General features: G+C 47.5%; 1 protein-coding gene across 6 annotated transcripts in view; it reads right to left on the minus strand.

Moving 5' to 3' along the window:
* The window catches only part of TSPAN4 (tetraspanin 4), a 282,853-nt gene that overhangs the window by 187,125 nt on the left and 82,250 nt on the right, over positions 1–13,478 (minus strand). For 3 of the 6 annotated variants that reach the window (XR_003252375.1, XM_026059070.1, XM_026059071.1), the window contains exon 1: positions 12,743–13,081. Coding sequence is in view for 5 of the 6 variants with exons in the window: in XM_026059070.1 (XP_025914855.1) it covers positions 12,743–13,075 (333 nt within the window). In the remaining variant the exon portion in view is untranslated. Of the gene's footprint in view, positions 1–12,742; positions 13,082–13,386; positions 13,415–13,478 lie in introns of those variants that run through there. The other 3 variants (XM_026059072.1, XM_026059074.1, XM_026059073.1) reach the window with 2 other exon arrangements.

The raw sequence follows: 13,478 nt of genomic DNA on the forward strand, positions 1-13,478 counted from the left end.
CCTGCTTCCCCACAGCGACTTTTCATCCCATGTACGTGCCGGGGAGCAGTAATACCACTGAAGTACGCCCGCCTTGCAGGCAGGTTTCCTGAAACAAAAGCAAACTAGGGAGAGAGCGATGCCGTCACGGGTTTGGTGTTGCTGCAAATGATCTCCCAATCCAAATGAACACTGCGTCAAAGGCAAATCCTGTAGGGGCTGTGCTAAACTGGGACGTTTGTACAGGCTGTGAAACCCTGATGAAAAGAAGAAGCACAACCATATTATTTTAGAAATCGATGAGGAAAAGTGACCAATACTAAGAAGAACGTGTCAGAGAACTTCAGGTTTCCTAGGTGGCCGGTTTCACCTTGGAGTCCATAGAAAACATGGTACCAGTGCCCAGCACAGAGGACAGTACAGCAAGCACTCGGTGGCTTCTCCTCGAACCAGTAGGATTCGAAATGAAGGGTCTGGTGCTGATTTCATAATTTCACACCATAATTATCAAGTTATGTAAAAGGGTGAAGTTGCAAAAGTGAGCACTTTAACACAGGCGCAGGGAAATTCGCACTGCTATTACGGAGAGGGTGACATATAACTGTAAGCAGCTTGTGCTAAAAATACTAAGTGGGAAACCGAACGGGTTACGTATTCTTTTGGAGAGAAAGATTTCAGCCACAGTGACAAAGCACGAAGTGTTTCCAAGCTCCAACCTCAAAACGATAATTCCTGCAACTCCTGGATGGAGCAACTGGAATCCTGGAAGGAGGCAGCAGAGGCAAAGGAAGCAACAGAAAGCAAAACCTGTGCTGGAGGAAGGAACGATTCCTAATTTTGAAAAGTCTCTCACGTATTTTCTGAGAAAGACAGAGAGGCAGAAATTCAGTGCATAGAAGGCGCCAGAATTGTATCTAAAGTTTTTCTAGAGCAATGAAACATCCCTATAGTGTCAATAGTGAAAAAAAACGGAGATGCCAGTTCATGGCTTTTTTCAGGATTACCATTTCACCAGGACCGCAAGCGGAGACGTATTCCTTCCTTAGAAAGGGGACATTTTTTCCTCGGCAATTGTTAGTCAACCTTTCTCCATGAATGATCTACCCCAAACCTACCTAATAAATGGAGACTGGAGCGGGAGAAGGGATACACCTCATAACCGGCATACACCAGCACGTTCAAGAATACAGACTGACAATAACACGGTAACGGCGTGCCAGGTCCTCAGCGGAGAAGGATTCAAGGGATACAAATGGAAGCGGTAAACAAAGCACAGAGAGGATTTCAGTGAAGCTTATTTCAACTTGCTGCGCCGCGTCTTTGCCTCCGATGTGAACCGGAGAGCTTCCCGCTGCATGGGAGCGGCGATTTCACCTGCCCCAAGAGATTTACCGCCGTGTCAGTCAGGAACAGCGGGTCGTGTACAGCCCTGGTCTCAGCGCCCCGTGGAAAGGAGCGCCCGCAGAGGCGGCAGCCCAGCGACAGCGGGGGAGCGTCGCTTGCTGTTTGTACAATACATGTTGCTACAACGAATGGATCCGTGCACATACCAAATTGTTCCCAGGTCCCTTTATGTGAAACGATCAGCCAAAAAGCTCCCAGAGCCTCCTTTATTGCACCAGATTCCTACTGCTGCACGGCTTGGGTCCTGCGACCATCAGAAAAGTACTTGTGCGGTGTAAGAGTGAAAGTCTTACGGACGGGCGCCACAGAGTGACCCAGGAATAAACAACAAAACAGTGTCTAGTTTTTCACACCTAAAGATGCTCCAGGACATCCTTTGGCAGTGGCTATATATATATATATATATATATATACACACACACACATATACATATATATATACACACACACATGATGCACTAGACCATTTCTGGGTTATGTATTTTAGGTTGCAAAGTCACCCTAAAGCAACCTAAAGTATTCTGCACGAATATAACAAGCACAGAGCAGACGGCGGATGTGCTAAAACGCTGGCCTTCAAGGATGGGAGCGCGTAACAGATTGCGAGTGGCGATGGAAGTCAACTCACATCCAGAGTTCCAGTTATTTTGCTAACGAAAACAGTATCAAACATGTCACCTCAGCTCCCTCCCGTGCTGCCACAAATGGATTAGTAAAAAGATTTATTCAGACATTTAAGTAAACAATTTGTGCTACAACCCCGGATAAATGTGGCTTACAAAACAGGAGTGCACATTTGCTGTTGGCCCACATGACTGCAGTCTGTGCCGCTACAAACCTGACAGAGGCGACGTGGCGTACGGGATATAACTTAAGGCCAGTTTGTAGAGGAGCTGTGGAAAAAGGTAGTGCAATAAAACAGCCACACATAACCACAGCCAAGAGCGCAGTTTCCACGGGGGTGGTTTAAAAATTGTTTTTAAAGGACAGTCTAGATGGTTTTTGAAAACTCAAGTGGTCCCCTTACAAACTGGAGCTCCATTTTATTAACTACAAGAGCTATCATAGATCCATCTAACCCCGGACCTACCTTCATAACGACCAAGGGAATACCGGTGAATACCGAGGGACTAAAGAGCATCGACAATGTCATAGAAATGTTTTCTACTAAGAAGACCTAGTGAAAAATCTAGACCCTCAATACTACTATGCATGGTGATGTGTGATACACTTCCAAGGAGCCTTGTGTCCTTGCTGCTACCACAGAAAACAGCCAGAAATTCACAGCAACAGCAACAATAATCCCAGAAATTATGGCACAGATCCAGACACTACTGGGAGACCCCAAAATAGATTGATGGAAGGCCCAGGAAAAAAAATGAACGTTGTCTCTTGGTCCCACTAACAACTGAGTTCACTGCATGAGTTACAACAGTATATAGCTTTATTTTGTGTGCACTTTCACAGCAGGGTAGGAAGAGCGCAAAGCCTTGAGATCTAAGCACGCCTTCAGAAGGTCCGAGAGCCACCAGATTGTCTGAGGCCCACCAGCCACCGGAGGAGCCTTCCCAAGCGCAGCAGCACAAGAGGTAGCTGGTCTTGGTGCTTGTCCAGAAGCGAGTGAGGGTGCTCATTCAGAACCCAACTCTTCCTCTATTCTTCACGCGGTGTCGACAGCAAGGACTAAGCAACTGCTACTTAAAGGAAGGAGTTCAAGCTGCAGGTTTTATTGGGCTTTGGGGAATCTTTCTGCTCACCAGGGAAAAACCACGCTATCCATTGCAGGAAGTGGCTGAATGAAATTCTCTGGTCTACATTATGTCTTGCAGGAGGCCAGAGCAGACAACAGAAGTAGTCCCTTCTCATCTTAGCAATCTATGGAGTAGAAGTAGGAATATTTTAAAGTAATAAAAGTTGTTTTTATAAAGAGCTTTTTAACATGCTAAGGAAGAAATCAGTAAACCAGAGAAAGATGTAGGTCCATTTTTTATTTTTAGCAAAACAATAAAAATAGGATGTTTGGTGCTTTAGCTGAATTTGGCCAAGAATGCAAATAGTCTTTGTGCTGCGTCTCTGCCTCAAAACCTTTCTAATCACGTTCTGTTTTCCAAACTGACCAAATGTCCACTTTGAAAATCCTCCAGCAGACCAGGAGCCTGAGAAGGAATCTGTGGCACCTCTCCCCTCCACTCTAGGGAAGGAGGTGGTACAAAAAAAAGCTGTACAGGTCTATTCTGAAGCCACTATCTGATTTTGCCCCAGCAGCCATCAGCTACTCTCTTTCCTTAAACTCTCCCTCCTACTGCTGTTGCATAGTTTAAGCTACAACAACAGTGAGCAACAACAACAAAATCTCTTTCATTTCATATAGCCAATATTCAAAGCAGGGAAAACTTCCAAGTCACAGTTCCAAGACTGACATGCAAAATTTCAAAAGGCTCAAAGTGGCCCCTGGAAAAAACTAGACCAGACTTTAAAATCACATAAATGAATCCATCTTAGTATCACCCAAATCAAAAGGGAGCAAACAAACGATGCTCCCTCCCTTTCCTCTGCTCCACTCTGCCTCTCGGATTCAGGGCTGTCTGACGGGAACACACAGAGCATTGCTTTTCTAAGCCTTGCTGGCCAGGAGGAGATTGCCAGGACGTTATATTGGCAAACCCCCTAGCGGAGGAACAACTAATACTAGCAAAAGCACTCTTGCCATTACAGCTTACACGTGTCCTCTGAACAAAACAAGCTTTCCTGGCAAAAGCACAACTTTGCCGGAGTAACTGCAGCTACACGACAGCTGTGTAATCCCACCTTAGGCCTGCCACATATTCCTTCATTAAGTCAATGAGATTTTTGCTCCAAAGTGCTAAGTCTGTTTTAAATAGGGGTTTTCGGTTCTTTAATTCTAAGTAGTCCGCCCTGCGCCTGCTGTCTGATAACTCCTGTTGGCAACGGTGACAAAGAAAAGCCACGTCCAGAAAAACAAGGTGAACTTCACAAGGAAGAATCAAGTGAGAACTGGCATCTACATGAAGGACTGGTGCTTGCCTTGTTTTCCCTTGCCCTGAGCAGAGCTCTCCTTGTTCTCCAAGTCCCAGACTAAGTCCTGTTAGGCACACTGGGAAGACTGCTATCCATCCGAACGGAGCGGGAGCAGCCGCTTTGTGGTTTCACCAACAGGGTCAATTCCAGGGGCAAGGAACTGAAGGTGGAAGTCAAGGAGGTGCACCTCTGCCGTCTGATGAGAAGTTACACCCAGAGGCCCCTGCGGTATCAAAGTCCGCTGCAATGGAGCCAGGAAAGATGCACAGAAAACCGAAAGTCCCTCCCTGAACACCCGATGCAACAAACAGGTGAGAGAAACAAGTTTGCATGGGTTGCAGGAGGAGGAAGGGCATTAAATAAGAACCAACACAGATTAATCAGCATGCACAATTAATGTGTATAACAAACAAAATCAGGGCTAGTAAATCGGCACTACGCAGTAAATGACATCCAATGACATCTGATGACAGTAAATTCTCACTGTCATCTGATGTAGTGTTCACAGGCCTCATAGCAGTGATATCTCAAAAAGCAAGTTACAAAATACCGTCAGGGGGAAAGGGAGCTTTATTAAGGGGGATTTTCCCATAGAGGACCAATTGGGGTAAAAGCATGAAGATGCTTGCGAGAAGAGCAAATTATTGAGCATGGCACAATGCGTAGAGCAGAAACAAGGGTAGGCAAAGTAATAATATAGTGAAAGCTAGTATAGATCAAGCTGACCCGGATTCAGAGCCGCATGTAGGAGCACATAGCTCAGAGGAACTACAAGAATAAGATGACATAGAGCAATGGCTGTTGCCACACTATTTTGAGTGCACTTGAGAAGGAACAAAAATACCATGGCCAAGGTAAGAATAAAAAGGACTCTATGAGCAATCTGAAACAGTAAGCAGAAAAAAAACCCTCGAAACTCTTGAACAACTATAAGAAAGACATTACAAGATAAGGTCATTTGGGTCTTTTGTCCTTGTATAGCAACCTTCTGTTTCACCCAAATTACTGTTTCAAATGTATGGCATCTTTAGAACAAGTCTCATTCAGCTGTTCTGAATCATATTTAATTATTAGGCTTTGCATGCATTTGCACTCAAAGCAGGTTGGGAGGGTTTTTTTGGAGGGTGTTAGTTTTTCTGCTGAAGAAAGATTTAAGATGCGTTACAGTATGACAGTCTAATTACAGACTGCAACTTCAGTTTCATTTACATCTGTAGCATCTTGTGATGTTTAACATTTCCTGGAGAAACAATTACAGGACAGTACTAAGAAACACAATTTACTGTCTGCAATCACACGCATGCAGAAGTCAGTCCAACCGACTCCACATTTCATTTTTGATCTAGCAGTGCTCACTTCATTAATACCAGAGAAAAGTGTCTTTATATATCTTATATAAATGCTTTATGTTACTCATATAGTATCTTAACTGATTTGCTATCTTAGCCAGAAGTTGGGTTCAAAATAAATATACAAATAAATTGCGCAGCAGTATTTATCATGTTTACAACAGCAGTGCCTGGAGACAGAGACTGCAGCTTTAGTTTCCTAGATAGTCTATGGGTACAGAGTTGCAAACAACCCCCGGCCAAAACATTCGCATTCAAGGGAAAGGCCCAAAGAGGGCGAAAAGGATATAATACACGAGCAGAGTCAGCTATGAGATGGCAGCAAATGTACTGGTTACTCTGACACAGATCATAGCTCCCAGAAGGAGCAATCACGCGTAAGAGCCAAGCACTGGCTGGCTTTCAAAAATCTTCAAATGAAGATACAGAGGAGGAGGAGGAGGAAGAAGAATGATGGAAATGATCTCACTCGCCTTTTGCCTTCCTCTGTATAGTTTGTAGTATTGACTGCAGCGGATTTAATGCCTGTCACTGTCCAGAAGAGGGAATAATGTTTGTAGCCATCTTGCACATTGCTTCAAGAGGGCCACTTTCTCCRCAAATGCAACATGCCATGTTATGTGGGTTTACCCATTGGCGGCTTTCCTCAGTCCTCTGTACTAACRGAGAGCCTGAATAAGACACGGTGGTTACACTTGATAGCAAATCCTGTAAGGTTAGAAGTTCAAACCCTGCTGATATTCACACTAAAGAGCACATCAGCGTAACAGCAAACCCACCTAAAGCTACAAAGCTCCTCTTTGTCACGAGTAACGRAAGCAGAAACCGGCCCATAGAGAGCAATTTGAAGACCGTACCTAAGCCACAGTCAACTCAAAGGCAATTTTTCCCCCCTCTACTAAAAGCCCTCCTTGCCTGGTTTCCTGAGGAAAAGAAGATGATGAGATTGAACTGTGTTGGCTGAGCAACGCACAAATAACTAGCGAGTCCATTTGTCAATGTCAGCCGGATTTGACAGGCACGTACCCTTTCAAAGTCATTAACTTCATAAAGGTTTTCAGAAGATACGCGTTTAGGTAGTGAATGTAGCCCTTAGCAATGCCTTCCCTGGGAGACAAGGCTACAGCGTGATCCCAACCCCTGTTAGGCCTCAGAATCCACACAGGAAAGCACCAGTATGAATGGCACCACGATAGGAAAAGCTCTAATTGGTGCCCACATAAATCAGACATCAGATAATACAATCGTCTCTCTCTCTCACTTGGATATCCGGTCTCAACAGATCCACTTCTCATGGAAATGTCATTTTTTGAAGTGTGTAATTCCCATATCAAATGACTCTCCTCTCTTTAAAAGCAATGCTCCTTAAAAATACATCTTCAGAGAGGCCTCACAAAGTCAGAGGCAGAGATAAGATGTCAGTCAGAGACAGAGCAGCTCCTGGAGGAGGCAAATACGAAGGAGAAGCAGAGAGAGCAAGGCTGGTAGAGAAAATGACGCCCTGGGCTAAACCTCCCTTGCATTAATTGCACAGGAGTAAAACCAATATTGCCGTTTGATCAAGTTTTTGGTTGTCATAAACTACCCACCTGCTCTACGTATGAAAACAGACCGCCTGTTTCATTTCTCACCAGACTGTCTTCTCAAAGCRCCAGCCAAGCCAGAGACGCGTGCCTGCCCGTCCCGCAGAGCGGCGCGCGGCAGCTCTGCCCGACGGCTCAGCGCAGGAGCAGCTGCAGCCCCTGCCTGGCTGCAGGAGAACTTGCACAAATGCAACGATGAACCAATGGACCTGCTTCTAAAACAGCTCACCGCCGTGCGTACGGCTTCCCCAACCTAGCCTGAAGTTTCCAGGGTTTTCTGCAACCTCCTTCCTATTTTTGAGGAGCTGACAGGTTAAATCAGGGCATGTCATATATTCTCGGTTACGATTTTAGTGTTCCAGCAGCAATAATCTATTTTGTGCCGCAGGAGGGTGGATAAAGCCAGGAGGTCTGAGCTGCAGCAACCAGAATAAAAGAAATTTCTCAGCCATGTTAGCAATCTGTTGCTAATTTTTTTCCACCAACTTAAAACTGCAGCCAAGTACAACTATGAAATGATTGCTGTCCTCAGCCACTAACATGCTGTGGAGCTTCTAGCTGGCCATCAATCTCATTCGCTTGACCGGTGAAGGATGGAGGACGTAGATGGAGGACAATTCAACAAAATCAGCTGCTTCTCTCCCAAAATTTCCCAGCTTTAGGAATAAGCAGGTGCTCAGCTAATGTCTCTCCTCCTAAGCTAATAAGGTCAGAGAGTTTCCCAATGAGGTATAAAGAAGCAGAGACACCTCTCTACCTCCACCCTCTGGCCAAATAACTGCTCACCAACCATCCAATACCCCACGGTGCATTTTCACATCAAGCTGTTCCTTTTTCCGGCTCCTCAGAGTACAGACTGCCCTGCACACCGAGACTCTCACAGCCTGCCAGATATTATACCCATAGGTGCAGTTCTTAATAAAACATACCTGTGACACTCAAGTCGAAGAGCAAGGAAGGAAAATTATCCCTGGAAGGTCTCATTACTCCCCTCCTCCTTTCCAATTACACCCAAGTAATAACGATTGACTGCTGGCAGTGTCCCGAGCGCACCAGGTCAGCCACACAGATTAGTGCAGCGCTTCCCAAACTGGGGTCCATGAACCATCAATGGTTGCAAGAGGTGCAGCTGGTCCCTGGAACCAGATTAAACAGTAAATTTCCACCATCTCTATCATATTCTCAGTAAAATATTTGGTGGCAAGGGCACAAGGAAGCTCACAGGGASTTGTGCTTAAGAACCAGCAGGTCACTGCTCGGCCCGCCTCGCCGTGCCACCGTTGGCAGCGCGGGGGGCAATTCAGCATCCTGTGCCTTCCTGGAGGCATCAGAGCACGAAGCAAGCGGTGCACAGGCCAGAGGGCAGGGAGCACATGGAGAACCGCAGAGATGAGCTCCTGGGTATTTGCAGCATTGGCCAGGCACGCATCACATATTCTGAACTTTGCTTCCAGCTGGAATTTGCGTTCACCTGCATTTTTGTAAAGTAAGGCAGAGGTGCTTGGGTTTTTTCTAAACAGATACTAGCGCATAACATTCAGCAGCGCTACCTGCCCCTTCCTTGGCTCTGTGCTTCCAACCATTCCGGCCTTGCACCTTACGGCTCAGAGGCCAAGATACACCGAGATACTTCTCTGCCTCCTTTCTTTTTGTTGCTGTCTCCTCTCTATATGCCAGTCTTCTATAACATTGCTTTACAAATTGTGTATACTTTACTGTATTTTTCTGTTGGCTAGACTATTATCTCACGGGTCAAACATCGGTATTCAACTCTTGGATGGGCAAATTTCCAGTAACCTAGCTAGTCTTCCCTAGCATAGCACTCTCTAAGGAAAGCAAGAGCTGCTGGAAACACAAGCGCAGTTCCATGCGTTTCCTTTTTCGAGTCTTAGTGGCTTGGGAGTTACAAGTTAAAGGAAGTAGGAATGCTGGCAAAAGCCAAGGGAGATTACGGAGATGACATTTTCCTTTCTATAGCACTCATATAGCCCTTAGGACATATCCTACCTTTTTTTAAATAAAAAGGAGAAGGTAAGCAGAGTCTTGAATTACAAGCACAGAAAGCAAATAGTTTGTTTTACTGACTGTCATAAAGAAACTGGATATTCTGAGGACAGAATGTGGAAAGCAAATATTGTTCTCCAGATATTTCACAGTGAAATACAAATATTTCATTATGAAATAAAAATATTCTGCGTTGTAATCAGCAGATCTTTAGGATCAGGAGATCTTTAGTTTCAGCAATTCAAACAAAAGAAAATTGAAGTCCATATAAACAAATGAAGTCAGGCAAATATTATGCGTCAGGTGACAGAAGTTATTTAGGTAGCTGACAGGCCAGTGCAGGGAGACAGTGCTTGCTGCCTGCAGCTGGCTGGGCTCCAGGAAACGACGCCAGAAGGGCAATTCCCACGGGAGCAGCTGCGCTGCCTTCCAGCCGCCCCCTGTCCACGTCCCCCTGCCTTAATGCCCTGGGGTGGCTGCAAACGCACCAGGAGCGATTTGAGCAGGACTCTTCAGGGAGGAAAGAGCTATTCTAGGGGACTACGACTGCCAGGTTTTCGCTGCACATTGGCGGCTCCTGGTGTGCTGCACCAGTGGAGGGATTCGGTAGCAACGCTGCCAGGGCACCTCAGCCGCTGGCACCTGCAAAAGGGCTCTGCGCTCTCTCCAGCAGTGAGATAAGGGAGGAGAAATTTGCTCTATTTTCACAGGTTATATGACAGCTTGTAAAAATTTTACAGCATGAGTGCAGCACCTAATCCAATAAAGCTTGCCAGGAACATTTAAAATGAAGGTCTCTGGGATTTTGTTTCCCATAAATTCACCAGACTTATAACGAAGAGTCTTTTTCTCAGCACCGCAGCATCAATCCCCCTGGAGCTGCAAGGGGCTGAGGACTGCCACAACTTCGCCACCCCTCTGTGGGAAAGCGGGCTGACAGTGCTGGGGAATGGGCTGCGGAGATGCACTAAACCAGCTGGAGCCGATGAATAGGAACAGGAAGAAGAAAATGGAAACAGAATATACAGCAGAAACAACCTACAACAGGCATTTAATTCATTTAGTGCAATGACTGCTCTTTATACGCAGAAAAAAACTCTGCAGTTTTTACTTGGAGGTCAAAGCATGGAAAGACGCTGTTTCTCTTCCTACTTTCTAGGGTCTGTCACTAACCAGCTACCTAGTGAGGGGTGGGGGGCAAAGCAGGGTAAGACAGCAAAACTTTGGCGAGTATGTATTCAAAGAGAAATCCTGTCTTCCTACAGAGCCGCCTCTCCTTTCATTTCACAGCAAGTAGAAGATGACACAACTGACAATGACTTTAAAAACAAAACAGCAGCAGCAGCATCCTATCATCATTACCAGATTTCTGATCATTAGAAGTGGATTTTTTTCTGTTYTTCCTGAAGACAGGTCAGCTTAAACCACTACTTTTCAAAATAATTTCTTTTCAGTTGCTCTCTCCAGTGGGAGAAGCTGAAGAACTGCATGTATTATAACTACACGCTGTGCAAACCTCATTTGGACCTGATCATCATCAGTCATTCCTGCTGTGCAGGTAGTATGCGAAAAGGAAACAAAACAGAAATCGTGCTGCAGTATTTGACACCACCCATTTTCCCCTACTCACAGGCTTTAGTTCACTGAGAACCCAGCTGGCATATGGTTATCTCTCTTTACGGGACCCCTCCTTTTTCTCTCCCTCCAAGCATTTGAGAACAGCTTTCATGGTTTTAGGGGAAAGACAAAAACCCTTCCTTCTCTCTCAAAAGATTAAGGCTTTCCTAGTGAAAAGCACACCGAAGAGATACTGTTGTGTGCAGTTTTCCCTTTGTAAAGATGCACACGTTACTTGCAGTAGTAYGCTGGTCTTAGTGCATGCGTCTGCTTGGTGGAAGACGAGTATTACAAAAGGAACGAGAAGGTGGCGAATACCCTTTGTGGCAGAGACCTGCACAGCTCTGAAAGGAGCTGCTCACGCCAGCAGCCTATTGKATTTCTGTAGCACGTACTTCAACTCGCTGACTGTGCTATAATCTCCGTCAGGGACGGCCAGGAGGGGCACAAGGCTTAAAAGGGCAATAAAGCTAGCGACTCTATATTTTTCCAAAAGCTTTAGCATAAGCTGGGGTTAATATTAGAGGATATTTAGGAACCCAGAAGCAACCCAAGTCAGAGCTGGAAGACAGTCCTACCAAGACACTTTCTACCAGCTTATCTAGGGCTTGAAGAGGGCACCCTCCTCGCATTTCATAGCTCTAGGCAGCACCACGCCGACTCAGGGACCTGCGTTAGCTAGCCACCTCCTGACTCCTCAGTTCGACTCGGGGCAGCAGAAGTTGCCCATGCTTTCTGCTTCCTGGTGCACCAGCACTGCAGCACGCCTGGCTTCCAGCAGCTGTACAGGAGCGCACGCTAGGGAAGGGCTCTTCAGCCTCRCCCTCACGACCTCCGTGCGCCGCTGCCAACTTGTGAGAGCGCGGAGAATAGGTAATAAGAAAACGCTCAAATCTAATTGCAGTCCCACCCCTCTTCCTAAGTGCCAGAGCAGAAGCGGTGGCACTTCACAACACTCCTATTCCCCTCTGCATGCTAATAAGTCACTCTGGAAGAGCCCGGCGTTTAAAGGCACCTCCTAAAGACCCAACAACAGACCCTCCTACACGAGTCTGGATGGGCTACTTTGAACTTGAATTCACCTCCTTGCCTATTCTAGCAATTGCGCTACTCCACTTTTTACGAGACTAACAGCATTTGTAACCTGTTCCCCTCGCCGAGCTCCTTCCGTCTCCTTCCACAACCCACGCGCTCATTCACGGCAGCGCGGCGCCCAACCACCCTGCTTCGCCGGCCGCCTCATTCATCAGAACGGTGACGTAGAGACGCACGCCCCCCCGGCCCGTCCGGGTGTCCTGCTGACACGCGCATGCCTCGCAGTGCCTTGAGAAGCTCTTACACAGAGTAACAGCCCCCGAAGAAGTAAGGCAGCCTCTGCTCTGCCTTTCCCTTCAGCGCCAGGTCTTCAGGAGCGAGTGGCACCACCGGGACCATCACCAACTGGGACAGAGAAGGATCACCCAGAGAGTCCCGATACCGGCTTTAACGTTACAACATGCTGAGCGTGCCACCCCCAAAACAGCAATGCCCTCTATAAACAATCTCTTTTGCCTGTACCCTAGTTTTGAAACAGTGCTGAAGAGCAGGCAATGAGAGGACGAAGGAAACACCCCCGACAGCTCGTCCACACAAATTAAGTGTGGCCTAAACCCCACCTTGCCCCAGTTCCCGAGGTGTAAGTTTAAAAGCAGCAGCAAGTTCACCTTCCATCTTAGCAAGCAAGCAGAGGCCAATGCAGCCAGCTCACCGTTTCACACGTGTACTCACCCAGAAGAGAAGGTTGAAGACAAACATTAGGTACTTGATACACTGCAGGCAGTTGTGAGCCATGCTGCACCTCTTCAGCTCTAGGAGAAAAATAAACGAGAGATCCAGGTAAAAGACAACGTACTTGTTTCCCTTGGGGGACGTGTACTTAGCCTTGGTGGCCTTAGGGCCCGGGTTGGTGTGGAATCCGAAAAAAGAGTTGCTGGCAGCCCCAAACTGGCCGCCGTACATGCTGCTGTAGCGGCGGAAGGCGCCATGGGGGAAACTGTAATCCTTGCTGTCCAGCGAGGGGCTCCGGTGGTACGTGGACTCGTCGGTGCTGGACCTGCGCATGGTGCCGGCCGGCGGCCCCGCTGCGGCTGCGGCGACGGTCGAGCGTCGGGGCGGAGGGCACAAGGTCTTCGGCTTCCTTCCTCCTCGCGGCCGCGAGTCCCCTAGCGCCGTGCACCGGCCGCTCCGCTGTCTGCCATGCTGCCGAGGAGCGAGGCGCGCCGGCGGGCGGCAAAGTTGCCGAACTGGAGCCTGCTCAGCCAGGAGTTAGGCGGCAGCGTGCTTCCCAACGCGAGGGGCTTCCGCACGAGCGACCATGCCCCCCGGCCCCCCCGCTACCGGAGAAGACAAGCAGACAGAGAGGTATACTGTACCCAAAGCCGGGGGGGGGGGAACGGGAGCGCGCTCTCGCTCGGCTCGCAAATGCCATGCAAGCCCGGCTCCGCGCGCCGCGCGCCGGGGGGCG

Source organism: Apteryx rowi, unplaced genomic scaffold, assembly GCF_003343035.1.
Source record: "Apteryx rowi isolate R43461 unplaced genomic scaffold, aptRow1 scaffold_152, whole genome shotgun sequence".
Taxonomy (NCBI): domain Eukaryota; kingdom Metazoa; phylum Chordata; class Aves; order Apterygiformes; family Apterygidae; genus Apteryx; species Apteryx rowi.